This window comes from Martes martes, assembly GCF_963455335.1.
Source record: "Martes martes genome assembly, chromosome: 18".
Taxonomy (NCBI): domain Eukaryota; kingdom Metazoa; phylum Chordata; class Mammalia; order Carnivora; family Mustelidae; genus Martes; species Martes martes.
The window spans coordinates 32230299-32243550 of NC_137906.1; the positions used below are offsets into that span (position 1 = coordinate 32230299).

Below are 13252 nucleotides of genomic sequence, written 5' to 3' on the forward strand. Positions count from 1 at the left end.
AAACAAGACGCCTGATACATACTCAGGTGTAATGAGTGCCATGAAGGAATGACACAGGGAGAGGGAATGGGAAGTGTGGGGCCTCGCTGACAAGTCCAAGTTCTGCAGAGGGAACAGACAGTGCAAAGGCCCTGTGACGGAACATGCTTCGGGTATTGGAGGAACATAGGGCACCCTTTATAGAGAGCAAGGATGTGAGGTTAAGAAGGTAATGCTGACTCGTGGACCATATTAAGGCAACCCGCTTTTTTTTCTCGGGAAGATAAGATAATGTCTGATTTGCATTTTCAAGGTTAGTCTGGCTACAGTGTGGAGCAGGGACCGTGGGCTGAACTGGAAGAAGGGAGACCCAATAGGCTATTGTGACAGCCCTGGAGGTCTGGAAGAGGCCAGGGCATGGTGGGGAGAGGAAGCTGCTGCCCCGTGCCTCCTTGACCGCTGATACCCCCCACCCTGTCATTCTAGGCTCTCTTAGTCTCTGGGGAGCACACCCTGGGCCACGGTGGGCTCCTGCTGTGTTCCCACTGCCAACTGGGCCTCGCCCCGGACCCAGACCATGGCCTGCGCCTCAACCTGACTGTCCGCGACCACAGCAAGCCTCGGACATCAGACTTCTCCGGGGAGCTGGAGGTGAGTGGCCAGGTCAGGGCTGTCAGCCCCCGCCCCAGGATGCCCTCCCTCCTGCTCTGGCCTGTGAGGCCACCACCGCCTGGATGGCCCTGCCACCTAGTGGCCACTTGTAGAACTGCAGGCTGGCAACCTGGTTGGGGGGACCCTCTGGCCTGGCCCAGCCCCAGCCCTGAGACAAGGCAGCGGCTGGACTGTCTGAGCTGAAATCCCAGCTTCGTCACTGCACCTACCCTCCCTCCCGGGGGATTCATGGCGTGAGGATTACACATGTTACTGCGTGTAGATCACTGGGAGCAGGGCCTGACAGGGAGCCCCCACCCCCAGTAACATATTCTATGGGTCCTCCTGCCTCCTGGAAGGTAGGAGGGAACAGAGCCGAGCTCCGTGCCTGCTCTGCCCCCACTGGCCCAGTGATCTTGGGAAGGGCCCTTGCTGAGCCCTCCCTCCTCATCTGTAAGTGGGGAGCGGGCAGATCTCCCAGGGCAGCTGTAGGGTTCTGGGCACCCCCTTCCTCTGCCCCCTTTGGCATAGGCACACAATAGGTATCCCATCACTGTTCCCATCTGCTCACCTCTGTGTCTCCCTGGCCTAGTGCACCTGACCTTGGGGCTTTCCTTCTTCTGACCTCAGTTGTCTCCTCTGTCCAGTGGGCACAAATCCCAACCCCTCAGCAGAGCTGTTTGCAGAGTGCCCACGCAGAGCAGGTGCTCCTGGGGTGGGTGTTTCCTTCCGGCCTCCAGAGCTGGATGGGAACGGCTTTTCTGCCTCTGGAACTCACTCGGCCTCTGTTTCCCTGCACTGTAGCATCGTGATTTCAAAAGAGCGTTGCTTTGCAAGGTGGTCCGGGGCTGGCCGCTTCATTTCCCTGCCTGCCAGCCAAGCCCTTGGGTGCTCCAGCTTCTGGAATCGCAGTGCCCCAAGGCCTGCCGGCCTGGGAGTGAGCCCCTGCCCCATATGGGGGTCCATGCGGTGGAGAGAGGCTTTTCCCATCCTTGTTTGGTCCTCACGACACTGTGAAACTTCATAAGGTTCTCTGGGCTGTACCCCGCCCACCTGCAAACCTTGCGGACGGATTTTCTGGAACATTGTAGGGAGACCCCTGAATCAGAGCCCTAGGGCTGCCGAACAGAGGACTGCATTCTGCAGTTGGCAGGGGTAGCAAACCTTGTAGGGAAGTACGTAGGTGTCCCTATGCTCTGGGAGATGTGGGGCGGGGGGTGGGTGCTGCCTTTCCTCTCCCTGGACCTGGGGCTAGCAAGAGTGGGGGGCCAGGCCTCACTTTGCTCTCCGTCCTCCTGCTCTCACAGATCCTCAGCCCCAAGGCTCAGCAGCTCAGCCTGCGGGGCCGGCTGTCCACCTCGGCTTCTCAGGGCAGCGTCCAGCTGGAGGGAATCCTGGACAACGGGGACAAGAAAGTGAGGCTGTCGGTGTCCCGGGCCCAGAGCTGCCTCCAGGCCACTGGGGCCCATGAGGAAGGTGAGTAGAGACAGCGGGGGTCACTCAGATGGCTGGGGTGTGGGCCAGCTGGACCCCAGAGAGGACAGAGATTGGGGTGTTGAGAGTTGAGTGAGGGAGCCCCGTTAGGACTTCATGCACCCCCAGCTCGGAGGAGACGGTGAGCTCCCTGCGGCCACCTGCATGGGCTTGTGATGCCTGGAGAGGCTGCAGAGGGTCTAGATGGGCAGAGTGGAGGTGGGTGTGGGCTGCAAGGAGGAGCCCAGGCCTCAGCGGGGCTGGGAAGCTGATTTGGGTGGTGTGCTTCCAGGCCCGCAACCATTGGGGCCTGGGGGTGACGGGAGAGAGGAGGCGGTGTGCACAGCTGGGCGGCAGCCAGCCAAGCCCCGGGGGCAACAGCAGGACCCTTCCTGGCTCCAGGGCGCCGAGAGGAGAGCGTGCTGCTGCGGGCATGTGCCCATGGGCGGACGGCCGAGGCGGAGGCCCTGCTCCTGGACGGCGGGCGGCCCGTGCAGCCCCTGGGACGCCTGAGCCTGCAGGCTGCCCCCCAGGTTCTCCGCCTGGCAGTGCACGGCTGCCCCGGAGCCCTGCTGGGCCGCGTGGAGGTGAGACAGCCTGGGGCTGGGAGGCGCTGCTCTCCTTGGGACAGAGGCCCCAGCGCCAGGGGTGCAGCCCTTGGGGCCCAACAGGGCCCAGAGAACCGGAGGCAGCTCTGTGGCCTGCAAACACATCCTGGGACCCTAGGGCTGGCACCAAGAACCTCTCGGCCCCTCCAATTCCGTGAAGCACCCCCCCACCCCGGTGCCCCCAGCCTGTCCCTCTCTGTCCACAGTCCAGGATCACAGCCATTGGGGCCCAGGTGGGAGCCCAGCTGGAGAGGGAGATCCGAGGCCTGGATGCCTACGTGGAGAGGTTCTGGCACCTGGTGGGTGGACCACACTGGGGGGCTGGGGACACACTGGAGAAGGGGAGGTGCTGTGGGGAGACGCCCTCCACTCACCAGGCGGGGTGCCCCAGATGCTCCCGCCGATCCTGCCTCGATTTCCCTGCCCAGGTGCGGCCGGCGGGCACCCCGGACAACGCGGTGGGCCCCCTCCTGTGGTTGTCCCACGAGGGCCTGGGGGCCGTGGCGGCGAGTGGCCGGGCAGTGGCCACGGCGTGGGGCCGGAGCCAGGCCCGGCAGGCGCTGACACACCACTTGCCCCTCTACCTGGACAGGCTGCGGGCGGGGCTGGAGCAGCTGCAGAACGAGCTGGAACGTGAGTGCGCGAGCGAGGGCGCCCCCCGCCCCCCGGAGCCCGCCCCGCCTGCGTGGCCTCCAGGGCCTGCAGCCTTTGGTTCCGTCTGCTGCCTCCGCTCCTGGGGGTCCCCAAGCTCATCTTCCTCATGCCCGCTGCCTTTGTTCTTTGGGGACTGGGATTTCCCCAGTTCCTGCCTGATTTCTTTTGGGTTTCAGCTTACTTTCTGGTAGGCCCGGTGCTGGAATATCCCACAGCCCATTTCTGGTTCTGTGCTCAGCACGCGCGTGGCTGTGTGGTTCGGGCTCCTGTTGTGGATAGTAAGTGGCCGCTGCCCCGAGCGTCCTCTGAGTGATGCTGGGAACCTCCGGCCTCCCCACGGGAGCACAGGGCCGCCCGCTGGTCCTCCTCTCCCACCTGCTTGTGTCTCTGGGCCAGAATCCCCACAGCCTCCCCCCAGCTTCCGTGGCTCGCTAGGGCTCAGTTCTCAGAACACCTTCATGCTCGCGGCTAGGATTTGGTACAGCGAAAGCCCACAGGCAAGATCAGCAAAGTTCCGGAAGGGGTACAGGGGCCAAGGCCTGAGCAAGGGAGAGAAAGCAGGCCCAAGCTTCCAGAATCTTCTCTAGGGGAGGTCACCCAGGACACCCTCAGTTTCCCCAGTGCCCCATCGTGACGACAGGTGTTCACCACTGGTCTGCCAGGGAAGACCCTGCACCGAGAGTTTCTTGGGGGGCTGGGCACGTAGGAAGCCTCCCCTGGTGCACTCCACCATTCCGACTCGCAGGGAAAGTGGGGGTCGGGCACAAGCCACTAGTCCCTACGAACGGGTGGTCCAGGGGGCTGGTCTCCCTGCTGGGGTCTGGGATCGTGGCATCGTTCCTGCCGCCTGGACTCTGGAGGTGGGGACGGGGCTCACGGTGGGTGTTGGCCCCCCGTTGCAGGGCCTCTGGCCACGCTGAAGGACGCCTACCTGGAGGTGACGCCGCAGCCCCTGGATGAGGTGTGGCGGGAACGGGTGGAGGGGGCCACGCGGCTGTGGCGGGCCCTGGCACCCAGGCCCATCGGGGCAGCCGTGGAGCTGGTGAGGCGGGGTGAGGGTGTGGGACGAGGGCCTGCCAAGCTGGGGCCAACCCTGATGGCTCCCCCTGCCCCCGCAGGCTGCCCACCAGATGCTGTCTTGGGCCGAAGCCAGTCTGTCGCAGGCCCTGAGGAGGCTCTGTCGGCCCGTGCTGGCCCTGTACCGCTTCTCAGCCAGGTACCGCGGGGACTGTCCTGCCTGCCTCCCTGCCCCAGGCCGGCCCCGGGCTGGCAAGGGGTCACCACTGGGTGCTGGTGCTGAGGAAGGGCTGCGCTGGGCAGGGAGGCCTTGGAGCCACTTCTGGCCTCCTGGGGGAGGTGAAAGCCCTCCCCCCTGGACCCCTCCACCCGCCTCCACCCACAGTCGAGGGCGGCCACCATTCCCCATCCCCCTCCAGCCCGAACACATGCTGAGACCTCTCGGCTCCCTCACACCCAAGGTCGACCTAACCCCCGTTTTCCACCCTGAGTTTCAGGGTCCTCCCTCGATGGAGGAACTCCCAAGGTCCCCTTGGGCTCTGTCCTCCCCTTTGTCCCATGCTTTTGCTGCCCTCATCCACCCGACCTCGAGGAGCCCCAGATGGGCGCCCGCCCACCCTCGGGGTTCCCACCGACATGGCCCCGCGGACCTGCAGCCCTGGGGGGGCAGCACACATGTTCCCACGCCCAGCAGGAGCTCAGACACCTGTGTCCTTCCGGGAGGCCGCCGTGTCCGCCCCGAGCCCAGACCCTCAGGCGTGTCTTGCTCGTTCCTGAAGCACAGACGGCTCGGGCCGGGGTCTCCGGCACTTCCGTGCTCCCCCCAGGGACTGTTCGGTGCTGGTGACTCTGCCGCTGCTGCCCGCGGGGGACGAGCCCCTGGCCGTGGCCCGGATGACCAGCTACGTGGTGGAGAAGCTGCTGCGGCCACTCCGAGAGCTGTCCAGGACCAACATGCTGGCCGAGTACTACGGGCTCCGGCGCCGCTGGCTGGAGAGCCCCCACGAATGTGAGTCTCGGGCCCCCCTCCTCCCCGGGGCAGCCCTGGGCCCTGTGCGACGTGGCAGCGGGATGGGGCAGGGGCAGGCAGAGAGAGAGAGAGGGGGCTGGTCCTGGGTGGCCTCTGGAGCCTGAGCCCAGTACCACAGGGCCCAGAGCTCCCTGGACTGCCCAAGGTCATCCTGGACGAGGGCTGGGCTGCAGCTCCGGGCTTCCGGCCAGAGTAGGAAAGCCTGAGCCGGAGGCCCAAGCCCGAAGTGGGCCAAGCGGCTTAGGGCTCCAGGCCAGCTCCCTCCCCCTGGACGGAGCTGGAGCCACAAAAGGCAGACCTCCAGTTGGAGCCGGAAGGTGGCTAATTGAGTCCAGACTCCGGGTCAGGCAGGGCCTGCTGCCACGGGCTGCGCCCGGACCGGATGCGGCTCCAGGGGCTTGGGGCCCCGAGGGAGTTTGCATCTAGCTCATGCCCGAGTGGGGCCTGGGCGTGTCTTCCCCTCTCTCTGGGCCTCGGTTTCCCCTTTGTCCAGGGGAGGTGGCAACACAGCTCACCCCTCTGGGTCACAGACACGTGTGGTTCGTGAGCCGAGTTCCTTGATGCTGAGGTAGGTCTCAAGTCCATGGGCAGGCGTGGCCCTCCGGGCCTGGTAGGGCTGGGGGATCAGCGTGGCTCTCCTCAGCGTCCATGTGGGAATGCTGAGGCTCAGGGCACGCAGACCCCGTCTTAGAGTCAGGGGCTACAGTCTCTGCTAGGCAGCACGGTGAGCTCAGACCAGCTGGTCTTGGGGTCCCTTACATGTATCACCTTCAACTCTCATTGCTGATGAAGGGGTGTTCAGGACCCTCCTTGTGCGGCTGGGCGGGCCTGCATCTCCCTGGCCTGGGACCGTGTCCACTAGTGCAGCCCCCAAGCCCCCAGCTCTGCCCATCCAGACACCGCCCCATGTCACTGCTCAGCAGGGGAACTGGCCTGGTGGGTCACACTGTCCCCTTGTCAGACTATCTTCTGCCCACCTTAAAGAGGGCAGAGCTAGGACCCCTGTGGTACCTTCCTTACACTGGATGGAGTCTTTAGCCATAGTTTTGTGCATTTTTTTTTTTTTTTTACAGTGGTTGGTTTTCAATTGCTTCACTCACACATAATTCACACACAACCCCATTTATTTCAAGCACATAGTTCGGCGGCTTTGGGTATATTCACAGAGGTACACACTCCCTCATACCCCCATAAATTGTAGAGCATTTTCATTACCTCACAAGCATCCTCGGTCCCTTAGCCGTCACCTTGGGCTCCATGGATCTGCCTGTTCTAGATAAATGAAACCATGTATCAGCCCTTTCTTTCTTTTTATTGTTGACTTGGCTGGAGCTGGTTTAGCTCGGGGTACTGGGCTGCGGGGTGGGTGGGGAGAAGATCAGGGGATAGATGCCCCTTCTCCCCAGGGGGGGCGTCTAACAGGACACTGGCCTGAGAGGCCCTGGACACCCTGGGGTTCCCCTGGGTGCAGGGCCCCTAGGCCATCTTACCTATCCTGGGCTTGCTTCTTCCCAGACCACGCTGTGGTGGCCGGAGCCAGGCACGTGGTGACCTTTGATGGCCAGGTGTGGAGCCTGGGTGTGCACTGTGGTCGTCTGCTGCTGGCCAAGGATTTTGCCCGCGACACGTTCTCGCTGACGCTGAACCGGGCCCCCTCGGGGCTCCTGTCCCTGTCTGTGGAGCTGAACCGCACCACCCTGGTCGTCTACCCGAGCCTGCAGGTGAGCACGCGAGAGTATGAGGGGCAGGTGGCCCAGGCCAACAACACGTTCCCGCCTCCCGTCCCATCCACACACCTGTGTCCTGGGCCCCTGACCCTTCCCCCTGGCACCCCACATTGCCCACCACCTGTCCGCTCTGCCCCGTCTGGCCCCCAGACCTACAGGCTCCACGACTCCTCCCGGCCGACACGGAGCTGTCCGCACGCGGATCCGCCTCCTGCCAAGACAAGGACGGACGTCCCCCGGATTGAGCTGAGCAGCGAGGACGGCGTCTCTGTCGCCTGTGACATCCGAGCTGGCCTCTGCAGCCTGACTCTGGGCCTCTGGCTCCACGGTGGGTCTGGGGCCCGGTGGGGGGGCAGCCTCCGAGCTGGTGCTGCTGGCCGTGCTGAGCCCACAGTCAGCTTCCAGGCCTGAGGCCTGCAGAGCCCTGGCGAGGGGTGCTCTCGAGGGGTGGTGGGTAGGACGCCCACGGACTCCCTCCCCCGGCAGCTGCTCCTTGGGGCTCATGACCTAAGCAGGCGGGAGAAGAACAGTCTGCAGGACTCGGACGGGGAGGGGGTCCCAAGGCGTCTCTCTCTGCTGGATTGTGCCAGTGCGGGCACCGTCCCCACTGCAGGACCGATACTGCTCGGCTCCGTGCCCGCTGGCCTCGACCCTGCTGCCTCTCTCATCCCACGGGCGCCGCCGCCTCTCCTCCCCGCTGTGGGCTGTAGTAGGGGTGACCTGACGGAGGCCAATGTGCTGGCCCCCGTTCCCACGGCCAGGAAAGGAGCCCAGCGCTCCCTGGCCCCACGTTCTGCCCCTTCTTGGGCACGTTCCCCTCCGGGTCGAGGGCAGCTCCCGCATGTCCCCTCGATCTGGTTAGACAGCTTTCCCGCCGGCCCGGGCCACTCGGGATGAGGATGGCGGGCAGGAGGAAGGTCCAGATGGGGGCACAGACGCCTTCCTCCCCTCCTTGCCTCTCTTTTCTCCTCCCCCTCTGAGGGAGAGTCAGAGCCCCAGGGGTGGTGTGGGCATCGGCCGGGAGAGCTGGGGCACCCCTGGGACAGGACAGCCTCCCCCATGGCCCCTTTGCCCCACAGGGGTGTCTACTGGCCTTCTGGGCACCAATGACAACGAGGCGGCCAACGAGCGGACACTGCCGGATGGCACAGTGGCCCACAGCCTAGAGGAGCTCGCCCTGGCCTGGCAGGTGAGCTGGTGCACCAGCCCCTCCTCCCACAGGCTCCTGCATCCCGGGGGTGCTGTGGCTGAGGGTAGAGAGTGGCTGGGGGCAGGCATACTCTGCAGACAACGTCCCAGGCCCAGGGGGGTGGCATCGCCTCTGAAGACTAACGCACCTGCTCTAGCTGCCCAAGAAGATGGACGTCCAGGCGGGAGGCCTGAGTCTGGGCTTTGCCTCTCCAGGTGGATGGCAACTGCAAGGCCATGGAAAAAACTCAGGAGTGCCCCGGCCGGAGCCCCACCTGCTGGGCCTTCTTCCAGGACCCCCGTTCCTGCCTGGGGAACTGCTTCAGGGTGGTGAGTGTCAGGCTGGGTCTGGACCCCAGCAGAAACCATGCAGCAGGTAGACCAGGAGACCAAAAGTGGCCCCGATCTTGCCTCTGCCCCTTCTCTGAGCTACTCCCAAGGGTGCAGCAGGCAAGGATCATGACTCTGGGCGCTGGATTTCAGGTGGACCCCGCACCATTCCTCAGCCTGTGCGTCCAGGACGCCTGTGGCCCCCAGGAGCTCCACCTGGCCTGTAACCTGGCGGCTGCCTACGTCCACTTGTGTGCCCGGGCCTTCGTGCCCCTGGACCCTCCTCCACAGTGCGGTAAGCCGCCCCAGCCCTCCGTGCAGCTGACCCCTGCCTCCCCTCCCGGAGGGAAAACTAGTTACTGTCTCTTAGTTCCTGGCATGACAACGGAGTGCCTGTCCGCCCGGCAGGAGCTGAGAGTTAAGACAAAGTGTTGTGCAAAGGAGCACTTACTGGGAAGAAGAGGCCCCCAGACTGCCCTGCCCAAGCCAAGTCCATGGAGTTCTGGGAGCTGACAGAGGAGACGGTAGCATAGACAACGATAAACTCACCTCCCGGAACCGCAGAGCCACAGATCTGCCGCTCAGGGGTTTGAATGCACAGTCTCTCCAAGGGCTGGAAAGCCCAGTGTCAGCTGCTGTTGGGCAAGATTCCGATTCCCACAGCTAAAGCCCCACGGCTCGGGGATGGAAGTCAGCACGTGCACCGCAGAGCAGGAGTAGGGCCCCTGGTAAAGGAAACATTATTCATGACGGTCGGAAAAGAAGGGTCAGGCAGGCTGTATTCAGGGGGACTATCGGAGCGGGACAGGAACCACTGCAAGGGGGTCTGACCATAGAGGGGAGAGAGATCAGGCTCCGGTTACAACAAGGAAAAGTGGGGACTGAGAGTCAAGGAGCAGCGCCCGGGGTGGGGGTGGGGATGGTCTGTGGATGCAAAATTACCAAGAGGAACCATCGGGGACGGCGAAGTTCTGCTAACCCGCCCTGCCAGGAACTTGCTAGAGGCAGCCCCGGCTGATCGGAGGAACCCTGTCAGATGGCGAGGGGACCCGTTATCCTGGCTTAACTGACCTAGCAGAATGCTTGCTGGACCTGGCCCAGGGAGAGACAGAACCCCCAAACAGGGCCTCACTGAGATTTCCACAGAGCCCGAGTAGAGTCTGGTCAGACAACGACTCTTACCCCCGCTGTAAGACCTTCAGATGCTAGAATTTGAAACTATTAAATACATACGTTAACTGAAATTTAAAACTTAACCCCCTGAGCCACCCAGGCACCCCAAAATCTGTTAAGTGTCTGACTCCTGATTTTAGCTCAGGTCATGATCTTGGGGTCGTGGGGTCAAGCCCCGTGTCTGGCTCTGTGCTCAGCATGGAGCCTGCTTAACATTCTCTCTCTCCCTCCCACCAGCTCACGTGCCCTCTCTCTAAAATATTTTTTAAAAAAGATTTGAGCAAAGAAAAAATTAATGAACAGGAAAATATAAGAGTCTCATAGAAAGTTCAGGATGAGAAAATATAGAGGTTTGAGAGCTGGAACTCCCTGGATTCCAGAAGCACAAGGTGTCCCAGATACTGTCCATCCCACCCCTTATTAAGACACATCAGCATGGATATTTGAAGGAACAAGGAGACGACCAGTGTCCCACCAGCAAGGACCAAATGTGGTAGAATATACACTTTTAAAGGACTAAGAGAACAACTGCCTCATTAGATTTGAAACCCAGCTCAACTCTGACCCGAGTTATCTCCACATGTCCTCCCCGCTGATGGACACTCCCTCACCATCCGTGGCTGCCTCTGCGTTGCAACAGCAGAGTCCCAGCAACGACTGTGAAGTCTGAAGTGTCTACTGTCCGTTGGGAAAGTGTTGGCCGGTCCTCCGTGTGAACCAGGAGAAGCAGGAGGGAGAAATTAATGAAACAAACAGGAAGTCAAAACTACGGATCAGCAGCAATTTCGAAAAGCCACTCGCCAACTTCGCTGATCAATTTCCAGACGTAGGTTAAAATACGGCGATTTGAGAAAGAATGTTTAACCTCCAGAGTCTCCTAGCCCTTCAGTCGGCTGAACCTATAGGCTAAAATGTTCCTCAAAAAAAACATCAGGGAGAGCTGAGGGAAGAGGACCCCAAAAAATAGATTTCGTCAAGGTTAAAATTACTGTTCTGTGAAAGACCTTCTTTAAGACCGTGGAAAGACAAAGAAAATACAAGGCATCTATCTGACACAAGACTCCTATCTGATATGTAAACTCAAATTTAGCAGTTAAGAAACCAAGAAACAAAATGGAAAATGGGCAAAACCCCTGGAGGCGTTTCACCTAAGAGGACATATGAGCGGCACACACAAAAAATGAGGAACAGCTCCAGCCCTCAGGGACATGAGAACACTACATACTGACTAGGACAGTTTAAAAAAAAAAAAATAACACCAAATACTGGCAAAAACGTGCAGAAGCTGGTTCTTGTGTGTATTGCTGGTGGGAGAATGGGAAACGGTACAGTCACTCTGCAAAAGAGCTAAGCATGCACTGACCGCTTGTTCCAGCAACTGCATTCCTAGACCTGCGCCCCAGAGAAATTAAGAAACATGCTTCAGGCAAAACCCTGTATGTGAGTATTCGTAACACAGTATCTTAATAGCCCAGAACTTAACCAGAAGAGCCTACTTTCGGTACATCCCTATTTTCTGGGATCCTGCTCAGCAATGAAAAGGAGCATCCTTTTTTTAAAATTTGACAGAGAGCACGCACAAGCAGGCAGAGAGAGAGGGAGAAGGAGGCTCCTCGTGGAGCAGGGAGCCCAATGCGGGGCTCGATCCCAGGACCCGGAGATCATGACCTGAGCCACCCAGGCGCCCCAGAAAGGAACACACTCCTGATACAGGCAACAACTCAGATGAATCTTGAGAGCATTACGCTGAGTCAAGAGAAAGCCAGACTCAGAAGGTCACATATTATCAGATTTTGTTTTTATAACATTCTGAAAATGACCAGTTACAACGATGGAGAGTAAGTTAGTGGCTGCCGGAGGTCAGGGGTGGCGGGGGAAGGAGCGGTCATGGCAATGCCCTGCGGTGGCACAGGGGAGATGTGTGTGCTGGTAGAAACAATTCCGGCTTCTGATCGTAGAAGTAGTAACACGAGTCCATGCCTGGGACGAGATGTCAGCACGACATAGATGCATTTCTACCAACGTCCGTTTCTGGGTTTTGATGTGGTACGAATGATAACGGAAGATGTGACCATTGGGAGGAACTGGGAGATACACAGGCCCGCTCTGTACTTCCTACCGTTGAACTTCCTGCAAATCTATCATTTCAAAACAAGAAGTTTTAACTGTTACACACCAGGGCCAGATTGCAACAGGCAAGTCGTAATCATTTACCATCCCTGTTCCAGAAGAGAAAAAGAAAACCTTTCTCCTCGCATTTTGATGAAGTAGGATGATATGAACATCCCACAACAATAATACAGGAAGAGAAAAGCCCCACGGTGCCCTCGAGGACGGAGTTCACTGATAGAGCAATAAGCCAGATTCAACAATCTGTGGGATCCGAGGGACATACTGACGAAGGGAGATCATTCAGAAGGCTTCCGGGGGGCTCGCTAATCATGCGTTGGAAATAATCTTGATCAAAATCCAGAGAAGGGCAAGTGACATTGGCAAGATGGCAGGCCTCGAAGCCCAGCCCCTCACTCCTTCTTGGAAATACCAAATGTATAATAAAGTGGACCACAGTACTCTGTGACAACTCAAAAAGCAGCACCCAAATGGGTACCCAACCAGGGAAAAGCGGAGCACAAGACAGTAGGGAACCCCATGGTAGTTTCTGCTTGCCTGTCCCAGTACGGTTTCAAGTAAGCCTCAGGGCGGAAGGAAAAATGTGGAACTTGGCTTACAATGTTCAGACGCACCTGGGGGCTGCCAGAGGGCTCAGAGTGCTGGTGAGAATGGTGGCAGAGTCTGGATGTCGGGTTGGAAGTTGCTGAAAGCAGTTCTGGGTACCCGTCCGTGCCAGAGGGGGCTTCAAGGAGTCTGCAGACCCCCAGGGGGGCTAGGTGAGATGACGGCTAGAGGAATGCAATGCTGTATCCAAACCCATAAGAAACAGGGGTGAGGCTCCGAGGGAAATTAAGATATATAAAAGCAACTGGGTGTACTGGGGGTGTGGAATTAAAGCCCACACACAGGCCCAGGGAAGATACAGCCTTTGCAAGAACCCTGTGCCTTTCCCCCGGGCTGATCCGTGAAGGTCTTCCCCTGGGCAGGGTTGGTCCTCAAAGACTAGGAGAGGTGACAGTCTTTTCAAATGCCCAGTTTTCAACCAAAGATGACCAGACATACAAAGCAACCGGGAAGGAGGGCCCATTCAGAGGAGTACAGAAAACCTCCAGAAACCAACATCCAGGGTGCAGAGGCCTCTCGGACTTTCATGGCAGACACTTTAAAACCACCATCCGAAATACCCTCCATCACCTGAAGGAGAAGGCGGGCAGACAACTAAATGCTGTGAGGAAAACCACGTATGAGCAGGAGAATTTCAACAAGGAGAAACCGTAATAACCAAATTCTGGAGATGCAAAGTCCAGTAA

At 59.7% G+C, this 13252-nt stretch overlaps 1 protein-coding gene across 1 annotated transcript in view; it reads left to right on the top strand.

Moving 5' to 3' along the window:
• LOC308359643 (uncharacterized protein) overlaps window positions 1–9079 on the top strand; it is a gene marked incomplete at both ends in the record, with an annotated part of 123851 nt that extends 114772 nt beyond the window's left edge. The window contains 14 exons of the mRNA XM_080830851.1: window positions 466–630; window positions 1938–2106; window positions 2506–2690; window positions 2918–3010; window positions 3140–3344; window positions 4268–4407; window positions 4484–4581; window positions 5210–5391; window positions 6928–7133; window positions 7290–7467; window positions 8219–8328; window positions 8544–8657; window positions 8811–8952; window positions 9066–9079. Coding sequence (XP_080686977.1) covers window positions 466–630; window positions 1938–2106; window positions 2506–2690; window positions 2918–3010; window positions 3140–3344; window positions 4268–4407; window positions 4484–4581; window positions 5210–5391; window positions 6928–7133; window positions 7290–7467; window positions 8219–8328; window positions 8544–8657; window positions 8811–8952; window positions 9066–9079 — 2001 coding nt within the window. The remainder of the gene's footprint in view (window positions 1–465; window positions 631–1937; window positions 2107–2505; window positions 2691–2917; window positions 3011–3139; window positions 3345–4267; window positions 4408–4483; window positions 4582–5209; window positions 5392–6927; window positions 7134–7289; window positions 7468–8218; window positions 8329–8543; window positions 8658–8810; window positions 8953–9065) is intronic.
• Between the last annotated feature and the right edge of the window lie 4173 nt (window positions 9080–13252).